The sequence below is a fragment of the Leptodactylus fuscus genome, chromosome 1, assembly GCF_031893055.1.
Source record: "Leptodactylus fuscus isolate aLepFus1 chromosome 1, aLepFus1.hap2, whole genome shotgun sequence".
Taxonomy (NCBI): Eukaryota; Metazoa; Chordata; class Amphibia; order Anura; family Leptodactylidae; genus Leptodactylus; species Leptodactylus fuscus.
In genome coordinates, this window is record NC_134265.1 from 338,764,736 (window position 1) to 338,781,260 (window position 16,525).

Sequence of the window (16,525 nt, forward strand, 5' to 3'; positions counted from 1 at the left end):
TTATGTTAATAAATGTAAGATAGATAGATAGATAGATAGATAGATAGATAGATAGATAGATAGATAGATAGATAGGAGATAGATAGATAGATAGATAGATAGATAGATAGAGAGATAGGAGATAGATAGATAGATAGATAGATAGATAGGAGATAGATAGATAGATAGATAGATAGATAGATAGATAGGAGATAGATAGATAGATAGATAGATAGATAGATAGATAGGAGATAGATAGATAGATAGATAGATAGATAGGAGATAGATAGATAGGAGATAGATAGATAGATAGATAGATAGATAGATAGATAGATAGATAGAGAGATAGGAGATAGATAGATAGATAGATAGGAGATAGATAGATAGTTAGAAAGGAGATAGATAGATAGATAGATAGATAGATAGATAGATAGATAATCTGTATGTTCTGTATGTTGTGTTATATATTTATATAATCTATCTACATATTTATCTATACATCTACATATATGTATGTTCTCAGAAACTCACTGAAACACCAATTTATATATGGTATGTATTATGTTAATAAATGTAAGATAGATAGATAGATAGATAGATAGATAGGAGATAGATAGATAGATAGATAGATAGATAGATAGAGAGATAGGAGATAGATAGATAGATAGATAGATAGATAGATAGATAGGAGATAGATAGATAGATAGATAGATAGATAGATAGATAGATAGGAGATAGATAGATAGATAGATAGATAGATAGATAGGAGATAGATAGATAGATAGATAGATAGGAGATAGATAGATAGATAGATAGATAGATAGATAGGAGATAGATAGATAGGAGATAGATAGATAGATAGATAGAGAGATAGGAGATAGATAGATAGATAGATAGATAGATAGGAGATAGATAGATAGATAGTTAGAAAGGAGATAGATAGATAGATAGATAGATAGATAGATAGATAATCTGTATGTTCTGTATGTTGTGTTATATATTTATATAATCTATCTACATATTTATCTATACATCTACATATATGTATGTTCTCAGAAACTCACTGAAACACCAATTTATATATGGTATATATTATGTTAATAAATGTAAGATAGATAGATAGATAGATAGATAGATAGATAGATAGGAGATAGATAGATAGATAGATAGATAGAGAGATAGGAGATAGATAGATAGATAGATAGATAGATAGGAGATAGATAGATAGATAGATAGATAGATAGATAGGAGATAGATAGATAGATAGGAGATAGATAGATAGATAGATAGATAGATAGATAGATAGGAGATAGATAGATAGATAGATAGATAGGAGATAGATAGATAGATAGATAGATAGATAGATAGATAGATAGGAGATAGATAGATAGATAGATAGATAGATAGATAGATAGATAGGAGATAGATAGATAGGAGATAGATAGATAGATAGATAGATAGATAGATAGATAGATAGAGAGATAGGAGATAGATAGATAGATAGATAGATAGATAGGAGATAGATAGATAGATAGATAGATAGATAGATAGTTAGAAAGGAGATAGATAGATAGATAGATAGATAGATAAGAGATAGATAGATAGGAGATAGATAGATAGGAGATAGATAGATAGGAGATAGATAGATACGAGATAGATAGATACGAAATAGATAGATAGGAGATAGATAGATAGATAGATAGATAGATAGGAGATAGATAGATAGATAGGAGATAGATAGATAGGAGATAGATAGATAGATAGATAGATAATCTGTATGTTCTGTATGTTGTGTTATATATTTATATAATCTATCTACATATTTATCTATACATCTACATATATGTATGTTCTCAGAAACTCACTGAAACACCAATTTATATATGGTATGTATTATGTTAATAAATGTAAGATAGATAGATAGATAGATAGATAGATAGATAGATAGATAGGAGATAGATAGATAGATAGGAGATAGATAGATAGATAGATAGATAGATAGATAGATAGATAGGAGATAGATAGATAGATAGATAGATAGGAGATAGATAGATAGATAGATAGATAGATAGATAGATAGGCGATAGATAGATAGATAGGAGATAGATAGATAGATAGATAGATAGGAGATAGATAGATAGATAGATAGATAGATAGATAGGAGATAGATAGATAGATAGATAGATAGATAGATAGAAGATAGATAGATAGATAGATAGATAGATAGGAGATAGATAGATAGATAGATAGATAGATAGATAGGAGATAGATAGATAGAGAGATAGATAGATAGGAGATAGATAGATAGGAGATAGATAGATAGATAGATAGATAGATAGATAGATAGATAATCTGTACGTTCTGTATGTTGTGTTATATATTTATATAATCTATCTACATATTTATCTATACATCTACATATATGTATGTTCTCAGAAACTCACTGAAACACCAATTTATATATGGTATGTATTATGTTAATAAATGTAAGATAGATAGATAGATAGATAGATAGATAGATAGATAGATAGATAGATAGGAGATAGATAGATAGATAGATAGATAGATAGATAGAGAGATAGGAGATAGATAGATAGATAGATAGGAGATAGATAGATAGATAGATAGATAGATAGAGAGATAGGAGATAGATAGATAGATAGATAGATAGGAGATAGATAGATAGATAGATAGATAGATAGATAGATAGGAGATAGATAGATAGATAGATAGATAGGAGATAGATAGATAGATAGATAGATAGATAGGAGATAGATAGATAGATAGGAGATAGATAGATAGATAGATAGATAGATAGATAGATAGAGAGATAGAGAGATAGGAGATAGATAGATAGATAGATAGATAGATAGATAGAGAGATAGGAGATAGATAGATAGATAGATAGATAGATAGATAGGAGATAGATAGATAGATAGATAGATAGGAGATAGATAGATAGATAGATAGATAGGAGATAGATAGATAGATAGATAGATAGGAGATAGATAGATAGATAGGAGATAGATAGATAGATAGATAGAGAGATAGGAGATAGATAGATAGATAGATAGATAGATAGGAGATAGATAGATAGTTAGAAAGGAGATAGATAGATAGATAGATAGATAGATAATCTGTATGTTCTGTATGTTGTGTTATATATTTATATAATCTATCTACATATTTATCTATACATCTACATATATGTATGTTCTCAGAAACTCACTGAAACACCAATTTATATATGGTATGTATTATGTTAATAAATGTAAGATAGATAGATAGATAGATAGATAGATAGGAGATAGATAGATAGATAGATAGATAGATAGATAGATAGAGAGATAGGAGATAGATAGATAGATAGATAGGAGATAGATAGATAGATAGATAGATAGATAGATAGATAGGAGATAGATAGATAGATAGATAGATAGATAGGAGATAGATAGATAGATAGATAGATAGATAGATAGATAGATAGGAGATAGATAGATAGATAGATAGATAGATAGATAGATAGATAGGAGATAGATAGATAGGAGATAGATAGATAGATAGAGAGATAGGAGATAGATAGATAGATAGATAGATAGATAGATAGATAGATAGGAGATAGATAGATAGATAGATAGATAGGAGATAGATAGATAGATAGGAGATAGATAGATAGATAGATAGATAGATAGATAGATAGATAGAGAGATAGGAGATAGATAGATAGATAGATAGATAGATAGATAGATAGGAGATAGATAGATAGTTAGAAAGGAGATAGATAGATAGATAGATAGATAATCTGTATGTTCTGTATGTTGTGTTATATATTTATATAATCTATCTACATATTTATCTATACATCTACATATATGTATGTTCTCAGAAACTCACTGAAACACCAATTTATATATGGTATGTATTATGTTAATAAATGTAAGATAGATAGATAGATAGATAGATAGATAGGAGATAGATAGATAGATAGATAGATAGATAGATAGATAGATAGAGAGATAGGAGATAGATAGATAGATAGATAGATAGATAGATAGATAGGAGATAGATAGATAGATAGATAGATAGATAGATAGATAGATAGGAGATAGATAGATAGATAGATAGATAGATAGATAGATAGGAGATAGATAGATAGATAGATAGATAGATAGATAGATAGGAGATAGATAGATAGATAGATAGATAGATAGATAGGAGATAGATAGATAGGAGATAGATAGATAGATAGAGAGATAGGAGATAGATAGATAGATAGATAGATAGATAGATAGGAGATAGATAGATAGTTAGAAAGGAGATAGATAGATAGATAGATAGATAGATAGATAGATAGATAATCTGTATGTTCTGTATGTTGTGTTATATATTTATATAATCTATCTACATATTTATCTATACATCTACATATATGTATGTTCTCAGAAACTCACTGAAACACCAATTTATATATGGTATGTATTATGTTAATAAATGTAAGATAGATAGATAGATAGATAGATAGATAGATAGATAGATAGGAGATAGATAGATAGATAGATAGATAGATAGATAGATAGAGAGATAGGAGATAGATAGATAGATAGATAGGAGATAGATAGATAGATAGATAGATAGATAGATAGATAGATAGATAGGAGATAGATAGATAGATAGATAGATAGATAGATAGATAGATAGGAGATAGATAGATAGATAGGAGATAGATAGATAGATAGATAGATAGATAGGAGATAGATAGATAGGAGATAGATAGATAGATAGATAGATAGATAGATAGATAGATAGATATATAGATAGATAGAGAGATAGGAGATAGATAGATAGATAGATAGATAGATAGATAGATAGGAGATAGATAGATAGATAGTTAGAAAGGAGATAGATAGATAGATAGATAGATAGATAGATAGATAGATAATCTGTATGTTCTGTATGTTGTGTTATATATTTATATAATCTATCTACATATTTATCTATACATCTACATATATGTATGTTCTCAGAAACTCACTGAAACACCAATTTATATATGGTATATATTATGTTAATAAATGTAAGATAGATAGATAGATAGATAGATAGATAGATAGATAGATAGATAGGAGATAGATAGATAGATAGAGAGATAGGAGATAGATAGATAGATAGATAGATAGGAGATAGATAGATAGATAGATAGATAGATAGATAGATAGATAGATAGATAGATAGGAGATAGATAGATAGATAGATAGATAGATAGATAGATAGATAGATAGATAGATATATGTACATTCTCAGAAATTCTGCACTCACTGAAACACCAATTTATATATAATATGTATGTATTATATTTATTTATTTAGGGGTGTGTTTTTATATATATTTTTAGTTTCACTAAGACCTTACTAAACAGAGCAGAGAAGCACATGGCAAACACTACTATGATATGGACACTTTTCATCTAGATCATGGATGATAAGAACCTACCTCTCCCCAAATGCCAACAGTGTCTCTGATGTCATTTTTGCTGTATGATAGTTGTCTAATACAGTTGTTCACAGCAACGCTGCTTTTCCCTGGAGCCAAGTCCTCTTCTGCCATTTCTACCCAGCCCAAAGAACGCACAGCAAAGCACTGGAGATAAATAACACAACAACATATATGATATTTATGGTGGGTACATGTATACTTTATCATCTAGGATTCTAGTCATCATTGATGTCTTACAGAACTGTAAATACGGTAATGTCACAAAACAAAAAGAGGGAATAATAGTAACTTTTCATACACAGGTAAAGAATATGCAAATGAGTCCTCCTAAATAATCTGCAGGTAAGGAAAATGCAAATACCTAGCTCTCTATTGATCATTGCCTGGATTTTCCCTGAAACCTAGTGACATAATCTGGGAATAAAGCCAAACCAGAATATTTCTTCCAAAAGGAAGAGAGACCTGTCCACAGTCATTTTCTTTTTGAGGTTATTGCCCATCCTCCGTCTAAAGTAGGACATTTATTAAGACATTCTAGAGAGATTAACAGAGTAGTGACATATTAGTGGTTGCTTAGTCCAGACAGAACACGTCTGAATCAGAACTGCTGTTATATTGTGGGGTCTATTCACACCCTCAGAGTATAATGATCGGAGACCCATGGGAGGTGAGCAAACATAAAAAACAGTGTTACTCACCTCTCCTGGCCTTCAATGCTGGCCATCATCTTCTTCAGGGCTCCTGAATAATGTCAAGTGGCATTGTGGTACAAATACGCAAGCTCGATAGCAGTGGTTATGATTGCATCATGAAGCCACGTACCATTGAGGCCAAATCACAGGGGTCACCTGACGTCATTCATCAGGCATGAAGATGACCAGGACACCGAAGCCTGGGGGAGGTGAGTTTGGGCCTCTGCTAATTATACTCTGGGGTTTGAAGAGACCCAGGAGCATAAGTTGAGGGGTGCAGAGGGTGAAGGAGCCTTAGGGGGACCATATGCATTGGTATCAGTATTGAGATTGCAGCTTCCATCTGGCCCATAATCCAAGGAGACCCACAGATTACCCCTAACCACACTAAGGTGGGTTAAACTCCTTAACGCCCATAACCATCACTATCAAGAATTCGCTGTAGGGATGATGTAGGGAGCCCTGGACAAAAGATTGCACCACGGCCCACAAGACTTTATCTATGCCACTGATGAGACCCTGGACTATAATAGCAGTTCCAGTTCAAACATGTTTGTCTGGGGCAATCCTCATGAGATGAATCTCACAAAGTTTGCCCAACAGATATTCATATCTGAAAAGGGGCGTGACACAAATAATCACCATTAATCATAATCGAGGTAAAATGAACAATTAATCGCGATTTTGATTGATGTCATGATCGCTCAGCCCTAGAATGGCATAATGCTGAGTTCTAAGACAGGTGGAGATGGCAAGTATTTACTGAAGCAGATCAATATACAGTGGGGCAAAAAAGTATTTAGTCAGTCACCAATAGTGCAAGTTCCACCACTTAAAAAGATGAGAGGCGTCTGTAATTTACATCATAGGTAGACCTTAACTACGAGAGACAAAATGAGAAAGCAAATCCAGAAAATCACATTGTCTGATTTTGTAAGAATTTATTTGCAAATTATGGTGGAAAATAAGTATTTGGTCACCTACAAACAATCAAGATTTCTGGCTCTCACAGACCTGTAACATCTTCTTTAAGAGTCTCCTCTTTCCTCCACTCATTACCTGTAGTAATGGCACCTGTTTAAACTTGTTATCAGTATAAAAAGACACCTGTGCACACCCTCAAACAGTCAGACTCCAAACTCCACTATGGTGAAGACCAAAGAGCTGTCAAAGGACACCAGAAACAAAATTGTAGCCCTGCACCAGGCTGGGAAGACTGAATCTGCAATAGGCAACCAGCTTGGATTGAAGAAATCAACTGTGGGAGCAATAATTAGAAAATGGAAGACATACAAGACCACTGATAATCTCCCTCGATCTGGGGCTCCACGCAAAATCTCACCCCGTGGGGTCAAAATGATCACAAGAACGGTGAGCAATAATCCCAGAACCACGCGGGGGGACCTAGTGAATGAACTGCAGAGAGCTGGGACCAATGTTACAAAGCCTACCATCAGTAACACACTACGCCGCCAGGGACTCAGATCCTGCAGTGCCAGACGTGTCCCACTGCTTAAGCCAGTACATGTCCGGGCCCGTCTGAAGTTTGCTAGAGAGCATTTGGATGATCCAGAAGAGTATTGGGAGAATGTCCTATGGTCTGATGAAACCAAACTGGAACTGTTTGGTAGAAACACAACTTTTCGTGTTTGGAGGAAAAAGAATACTGAGTTGCATCCATCAAACACCATACCTACTGTAAAGCATGGGGGTGGAAACATCATGCTTTGGGGCTGTTTCTCTGCAAAGGGGCCAGGACGACTGATCCGGATACATGAAAGAATGAATGGGGCCATGTATCGTGAGATTTTGAGTGCAAACCTCCTTCCATCAGCAAGGGCATTGAAGATGAAACGTGGCTGGGTCTTTCAACATGACAATGATCCAAAACACACCGCCAGGACAACGAAGGAGTGGCTTTGTAAGAAGCATTTCAAGGTCCTGGAGTGGCCTAGCCAGTCTCCAGATCTCAACCCTATAGAAAACCTTTGGAGGGAGTTGAAAGTCCGTGTTGCCAAGCGACAGCCCCAAAACATCACTGCTCTAGAGGAGATCAGCATGGAGGAATGGGCCAACATACCAACAACAGTGTGTGCCAACCTTGTGAAGACTTACAGAAAACGTTTGACCTCTGTCATTGCCAACAAAGGATATATAACAAAGTATTGAGATGAAATTTTGTTACTGACCAAATACTTATTTTCCACCATAATTTGCTAATAAATTCTTACAAATTCAGACAATGTGATTTTCTGGATTCGTTTTCTCATTTTGTCTCTCATAGTTGAGGTCTACCTATGATGTAAATTACAGACGCCTCTCATCTTTTTAAGTGGTGGAACTTGCACTATTGGTGACTGACTAAATACTTTTTTGCCCCACTGTAGGTCATTTCTTTTTGTATGCTAACCAATGCAATAAATGAATAAAGTGAATAGAGAAGGTTCTGCAGCGATCTGCTTTTCTAGAATAAATATGATAGACGACTGATACAAATTATGATGGTTTTCAAACATGGGAAAATAAGCCACACTACAACCCAGTTTATGAAACCTGTGGAATTAAAAATGCATGTATATATACTCGGAGGAAAACGTCTTACATCTGCATGAGAGATGAAACTGCACATGCACTAATCTTCTTCAGAAGCTGTAATATTCTCTCCCTAGAGGAGCGCTTTGTCTATGACGCCAAAATTTCCTTTTGAAGAAAAGTCTAATTGCTTTCTTCAATGTCCCAGATCTTAAAGAAGACCCCATTAGTTTCTTAATGTTAGTACTCCTGAAGATGCACCAGTTAACCGGGTTTCCAGAAATGCATTGAATGGTTTTGAAACTTTTTAGGATATTTATTGTGAATCAAATAAGTCATATAATAGAAATTAGCAACCTCTCCCCTGCTCTCCGTGTCCTAGCCTGAAGAGTCAGTAAGATCGATAACGTATACGGGGGTTTTACTGGACTTACATATGAATGACCTGTCCTTAGGATGGAATGTAACATGCAGCGGTTTTTGATGCAGGCCAAAATGCTGCTTTTTTGGAATGTGAGCTTTAAGGCTTTTTACATTGTTAGGTGTCTTTACAGTTTTTTTTAGGTTGTGTCCGCAGGCAGTTAGCAACTACTCTCCATTGATTTTTATTGTAAGAGAGAGACCTCTTTTTACTAACTCTTTAGGGTTAGTTCACACGTAGTTTTTTGGTCGCGATTTTGATGCGGGAAGCGGTGCAATGCAGCGGCATTCCGCTCCGGATTACACCCAAATGAATGGGCCTAGTCAGGAGGGAGGTGTCGCGAGGCGGACGTCCGCAGCTGAATCAGCCATGGAATCCGCCTGAAGAAAGGGCATGTCGCTTCTTTTTTCCGCGAGCGGGAACAAACCACTTGCGTAAAAAGGAAATGACTAGCTCCCATTGATTTCATTGATTTCAATGGGAAGCAGATTTTGAACAGCATTTTGACGCGGAATCATCTAGCTGATGAATTTTATTCATCAGCTACCGTGTTTCCCCAAAAATAAGACAGTGTCTTATATTAAATTCTCTTCCGAAATATATGACCTGTCTTATTTTCAGGTGATGTCTTATGGAGTGACTGACAACCGGCAGTCATGCTGGCAGTTCCTCAGCGGAGTGCCGGTTGTAGGTAGTGTAGGGGAGGGGGGAAGGTATGCTACTTACCTTCCCCATCTTCGTAGTAGCACTGTTGCTGCTGTTCGTCGCGGCGGCGGAAGTGGTGGACGGGACTTAGCGAGGCTTCGGGCAGAGAGCCTCACTTCTTGGGCATTGCAGCCGGCTGAACGCTGTTCTCCGTGTGCACAGGAAAGATGGCTGCTGCCTCTGCTGTTGTATCCACTGTTCTGGCTGCTGTGGGATGAGCTGGGAGAGTGGACTCCCTGCCGCATATACACAGCGGGCATCTCCCAGCTCATCCTACAGCAGCAGGGACAGTGGATACAACCTACAGTATCATAGCAGAGGCAGCAGCCGGTATACCTGTGCACAGGGAACTTCGTACACAGTGTTCAGCTGGCTGCAATGGGTTTTGGGGGTGTCTTATTTTGGGGGGTGCCTTATATTAGGCAATTCAACAAAAACCTCCCCCATGTCTTACTTTCGGGGGGTGACCTATTTTCGGGGAAACATGGTAGATGAAAAAAAATCTGCTTTACTGCCATTAAAATAAATGGGAGAGTTGGAAATTGTTTTTTGAGGCAGATTCTCCACCTTGCAAAAAATTCCATATGAACTTACCCTAGAATTTTTATATCAGGGGAATACAAGCATCTACTAATCCTCTATGACCATGTTTCCTGGTGCTCTGTGGACACAGACCACACGATCTTGTCATCTAATTATCTTGTCCGTCCCTGGGATGACACTTCATAGACGTATTCACTCCTCCTCCGCTGTGACTTACTTTGTTAATGAATTTTTCAGCGGTAATATAGTGTGCATGCTGAATTAAACGTTACTGTATTATTTATCCAGGAAAGGAACGTATGAAAAATTAAATTGCCCAGTGAAACAGTCATTGGTATCCCAAAAGACAGCGGCAAAACAGACCTGTCTGCGACAGCTGCCGCAACGCTGATAACCAACGCTAAAACAAAGCAAATGAAAGGGAACAGAAACAGCAACTCATCCTGCTGCTTGTCCTCTAGACAGAAAGAAACGGGACAATATAATCCAGCCAAATATTTCAGTATCAAAGACAGCCAATCCTCTTTGAGCCAACCATCCAAATGTGTACTAAAAATTGACCTTTATAGGGTTAGCCATATCAAAGAAAAAAGTATACAGAAGGAAGGATATGGTGTCTAAAGGAGACAGCAAGCATGTACAGCCGCCCAGCCCCAAATAATGAGGAAAGAGACAAAAACATGTATTTTATGCTTCAGTATATTACACAGAACCAGATATCACATCAGTATATTACACAGAACCAGGTATCACATCAGTATATTACACAGAACCAGGTATCATATCAGTATATTACATAGAACCAGGTATGACATCAGTATATTACACAGAACCAGACATCACATCAGTATATTACACAGAACCAGACATCACATCAGTATATTACACAGAACCAGATATCATATCAGTATATTACACAGAATCAGATATCACATCAGTATATTACATATGACCAGGTATCACATCAGTATATTACACAGAACCAGGTATCACATCAGTATATTACATAGAACCAGGTATGACATCAGTATATTACACAGAACCAGACATCACATCAGTATATTACACAGAACCAGATATCATATCAGTATATTACACAGAATCAGATATCACATCAGTATATTACACAGAACCAGGTATCACATTAGCATTTTACACAGAACCAGGTATCACATCAGTATATTACACAGGACAAGGTATCACATCAGTATATTACACAGAATCAGATATCACATCAGTATATTACACAGAACCAGGTGTCACATCAGTATATTACACAGAACCAGGTATCACATCAGTATATTACACAGAACCAGGTATGATATCAGTATATTACACATAACCAAATATCACATCAGTATATTACATAGGACCAGGTATCACATCAGTATATTACACAGAACCAGGTATCACATCAGTATATTACACAGAACCAGGTACCACATCAGTATATTACACAGAACTAGGTATCACATCAGTATATTACACAGAACCAGGTATCACATCAGTATATTACACAGAACCAGGTATCACATCAGTATATTACACAGAACCAGGTATCACATCAGTGTATTACACAGAACCAGGTATCACATCAGTATATTACACAGAACCAGGTATCACATCAGTATATTACACAGAACCAGGTATCACATCAGTATATTACACAGAACCAGGTATCACATCAGTGTATTACACAGAACCAGGTACCACATCAGTATATTATACATAACCAGATATCACATCAGTATATTACACAGAACCAGGTATCACATCAGTGTATTACACAGAACCAGGTACCACATCAGTATATTATACATAACCAGATATCACATCGGTATATTACACAGAACCAGGTATCACATCAGTATATTACACAGAACCAGGTATCACATCAGTATATTACACAGAACCAGGTACCACATCAGTATATTACACAGAACCAGGTATCACATCAGAATTTTACACAGAACCAGATATCACATCAGTATATTACACAGGATCAGATATCACATCAGTATATTACACAGAACCAGGTGTCACATCAGTATATTACACAGAACCAGATATCACATCAGTATATTACACAGAACTAGATATCACATCAGTATATTACACAAAACCAGGTATCACATCAGTATATTACACAGAACCAGGTACAATATCAGTATATTACACATAACCAAATATCACATCAGTATATTACACAGGACCAGGTATCACATCAGTATATTACACAGAACCAGGTATCACATCAGTATATTACACAGAACCAGGTATCACATCAGTATATTACACAGGAACAGATATCACATCAGAATATTACACAGAACCAGGTATCACATCAGTGTATTACACAGAACCAGGTACCACATCAGTATATTACACAGAACCAGGTATCACATCAGTGTATTACACAGAACCAGGTACCACATCAGTGTATTACACAGAACCAGGTATCACATCAGAATTTTACACAGAACCAGATATCACATCAGTATATTACACAGGATCAGATATCACATCAGTATATTACACAGAACCAGGTGTTACATCAGTATATTACACAGACCCAGATATCACATCAGTATATTACACAGAACCAAGTATCACATGAGTACATTACACAGAACCGGATACCACATCACTATATTATACAGAACCAGGTATCACATCAGTATATTACACAGAACCAAATATCACATCAGTATATTACACAGGACCAGGTATCACATCAGTATATTACACAGAACCAGATATCACATCAGTATATTACACAGAACCAAATATCACATCAGTATATTACACAGGACCAGGTATCACATCAGTATATTACACAGAACTAGGTATCACATCAGTATATTACACAGAACCAGGTATCACATCAGTATATTACACAGAACCAGGTATCACATCAGTATATTACACAGAACCAGGTACCACATCAGTATATTACACAGAACCAGGTACCACATCAGTATATTACACAAAACCAGGTATCACATCAGTATATTACACAGAACCGGATATCACATCAGTATATTACACAAAACCAGGTATCACATCAGTATATTACACAGAACCAGATATCACATCAGTATATTACACAGAACCGGATATCACATCAGTATATTACACAGGACCAGGTATCACATCAGTATATTACACAGGACCAGGTATCATATCAGTATATTACACAGAACCAGGTATCACATGGGTATATTACACAGAACCAGATATCACATCAGTATATTACACAGAACCAGATATTACATCAGTATATTACACAGGACCAGGTATCACATCAGTATATTACACAGAACCAGATATCACATCAGTATATTACACAGAACCAGATATCACATCAGTATATTACACAGAACCGGATATCACATCAGTATATTACACAGAACCGGATATCACATCAGTATATTACACAGAACCGGATATCACATCAGTATATTACACAGGACCAGGTATCACATCAGTATATTACACAGAACCAGGTATCACATCAGTATATTACACAGAACCAGGTATCACATCAGTATATTACACAGAACCAGGCTTAGACTTAGGCTAATAAAGTGCACAATTCCTAGCTCAGGATAGTCCAGAGGCATTACTCCCAGAAGTGGGGGCTGATCTATCCTAGTCGTCCATCAAGGGATTGTAGACAGGTGAATTTAACTTTTATTTTTTTTCTTTTTAAGCACGTGTGGACCTTATAATTGTATGTGGGGGGAGACACCTACATACCTCCCAACTTTTGAAGAGCCGAAAGATGGACAAAATATGCGGCAAACTTAGCTCCACCCACTTTTATGCTGATTCCGCCCATTCTCATTCATTTTTCATGTGCCTACACACATTATAATCCTCCTACAGTCACCTGTAAATTATATGTCCCCCCTCCATCTCTCCCCCAGTTTCATAGAACCCCTTTATTTGCCCCCAGTTTCATGTCTTACTATCTATGCCCTCAGTTTCATGTTCCCCCATCTCTGCCCCCAGTTTCATGTCCCCCCATGTCTGCCCCCAGTTTCATGTCCCCCCATGTCTGCCCCCAGTTTCATGTCCATCTCTGCCCCCAGTTTCATGTCCCCCTATTTATGCCCTCAGTTTTATGTCCCCCATCTCTGCCCCCAGTTTCATGTCCCCCCATCTCTGCCCCAAGTTTCATGTCCCCCCCATGTCTGCCCCCAGTTTCATGTACCCCCCCATGTCTGCCCCCAGTTTCACGTCCCCCCATCTCTTCCCCCAGATTTATGTCCCCCCCTTCATCTGCCCCAGTGTCATACCGTTCCCCCCTTCATCTGCCCCAGTGTCATACCGTTCTCCCCCCCTTCATCTGCCCCAGTGTCATGCCGTTCCCCCATTCATCTGCCCCAGTGTCATACCGTTCTCCCCCCTTCATCTGCCCCAGTGTCATACCGTTCTCCCCCCCCTTCATCTGCCCCACTGTCATGACGTTCCCTCTGCCCCAGTGTCATGCCATTCTCCCCCCATTTGCCCCCAGTTTCATAGGTCCCCTACATTACGTTCCCCTCAAAGTTTAACACAAACACTTATACTCACCTTCCAATGCTCCCCCGATGCTCTCTCACTCCATTTGCATAGTTGTAGGCCCGATGTGATGTCATCACATTGCGCCTACACACGCCGAAGCCAGAGCGCAGTGGTAAGGCAGGAGCTGAGCTGTAACACAGCTCCTGCTTTACTCACCGATGAGTTGAAATCGGGACATACCCCCCGCCGACCGGGACCGCGGGACAAGACACCGAATTTGTGAATGTCCAGCGGAAATCGGGACGGGATGCATTTATATAAAGGTAATTATGAAGCATTATGGCTATAAGGGGTGGGATCATTTATTTTATATAAAGTTAATTATAGGGTTAATAAAGGGCTATAAAGGGAGAATCAAATAATTTATTAATTTAATTAAGGTGGCACTTGGGCTTTATTAATGGTGCTTTTCAGCTCCTCAGGATAGATCATCACAAAGATGTGTATAGGACGAGGTTGTAGTTACATTACATGGACATTAGGAAATAAATTATATAATGTTAACAGAGGAGGGGTCACAGCGCACACACAAGTGCCACAGTCCCTTCAAACAGCGGATCAATATCTGTATCAGTATCAGCACTGTATCCCTTAAAATCATAATCCTCTGTAAGGTCCCCTGTCATTTCTAGTCCCCGCACAATATCCCTTTAAATCTTGCTCTTTAGCATTGTCTCCATCCTAGACCCCAACATGACTAACCCTCTCATTTCTGACCCAGCACCCAATGTAAACAATGGAGCATCTGTAGAACGAGGTCCAAGAATCCGATACCCATTGATTTGAACTTTAGAAAGTTAGAGAACCCCTTTAATGTAAAAAAGTCATGTAACTACAAACTCTGCTTTTATCACCAGCAGATCATTTATTTACCCAGTAGACCAGGGGTTAAACAATACAATCATCTCCAGCGATTAAAAAGAAATAAAATTTGCAAACAGAACCCTCTATTACAACACGGTCTACACAAATCTGCCATAAAATACTTTCATAATTGTGGTACTTACTGATCTACATGAATAAGCCGTGTATGTAACAGTAAATGGATAACTAGTAATTACTGAGGCCATTACCCACATACTAGAGGAATAAAAGGAACACGGACGTGACCTTTGTAACGTGGCACAAAAATGCGCAGTGCAATACTGCCCTCTAGTGGCTATTTTATGTGCCGGATTCTAAGAACTGCAAAGTCTTGAAGATCAACTGCAGAGAAATGAAGAAAAATAGGAAATGATGATTTTCACTATTAAAGGAGACATAAAATACAATCCTAGTTTGGTATGTTTTCAGTTTTGGGAGTTTTAAACATATTCCCCATATTGACTATTTTTTTTACATAAATTATTTCTTCTGCTCTTGTGGATTTCTGAGACGGTTTTGATAATTTTGGCCTACATACGTCCAATATGGATGGTAAATAATAAAAAAAAATTGAAAGTTTTCTGATTTTACAATATAGGGCACCTTCATTAAGTGACTTAAAATCTTATCCAAGCGGAGCTGCTAAACATCCCAATGAAACGCCATCGGACACATTAGAAGTCAATGATGTCTGCACTTTTATTAATGCAAACCTTGTAATAGAGCG

The 16,525-nt window shown here is 36.8% G+C and overlaps 1 protein-coding gene across 5 annotated transcripts in view; it reads right to left on the reverse strand.

Moving 5' to 3' along the window:
- The window catches only part of APBB2 (amyloid beta precursor protein binding family B member 2), a 385,145-nt gene that overhangs the window by 161,632 nt on the left and 206,988 nt on the right, over positions 1-16,525 (reverse strand). For all 5 annotated transcript variants that reach the window (XM_075261547.1, XM_075261546.1, XM_075261581.1 and 2 more), the window contains one exon: positions 5,470-5,616. In XM_075261547.1, the coding sequence (XP_075117648.1) occupies positions 5,470-5,616 (147 nt within the window). The remainder of the gene's footprint in view (positions 1-5,469; positions 5,617-16,525) is intronic.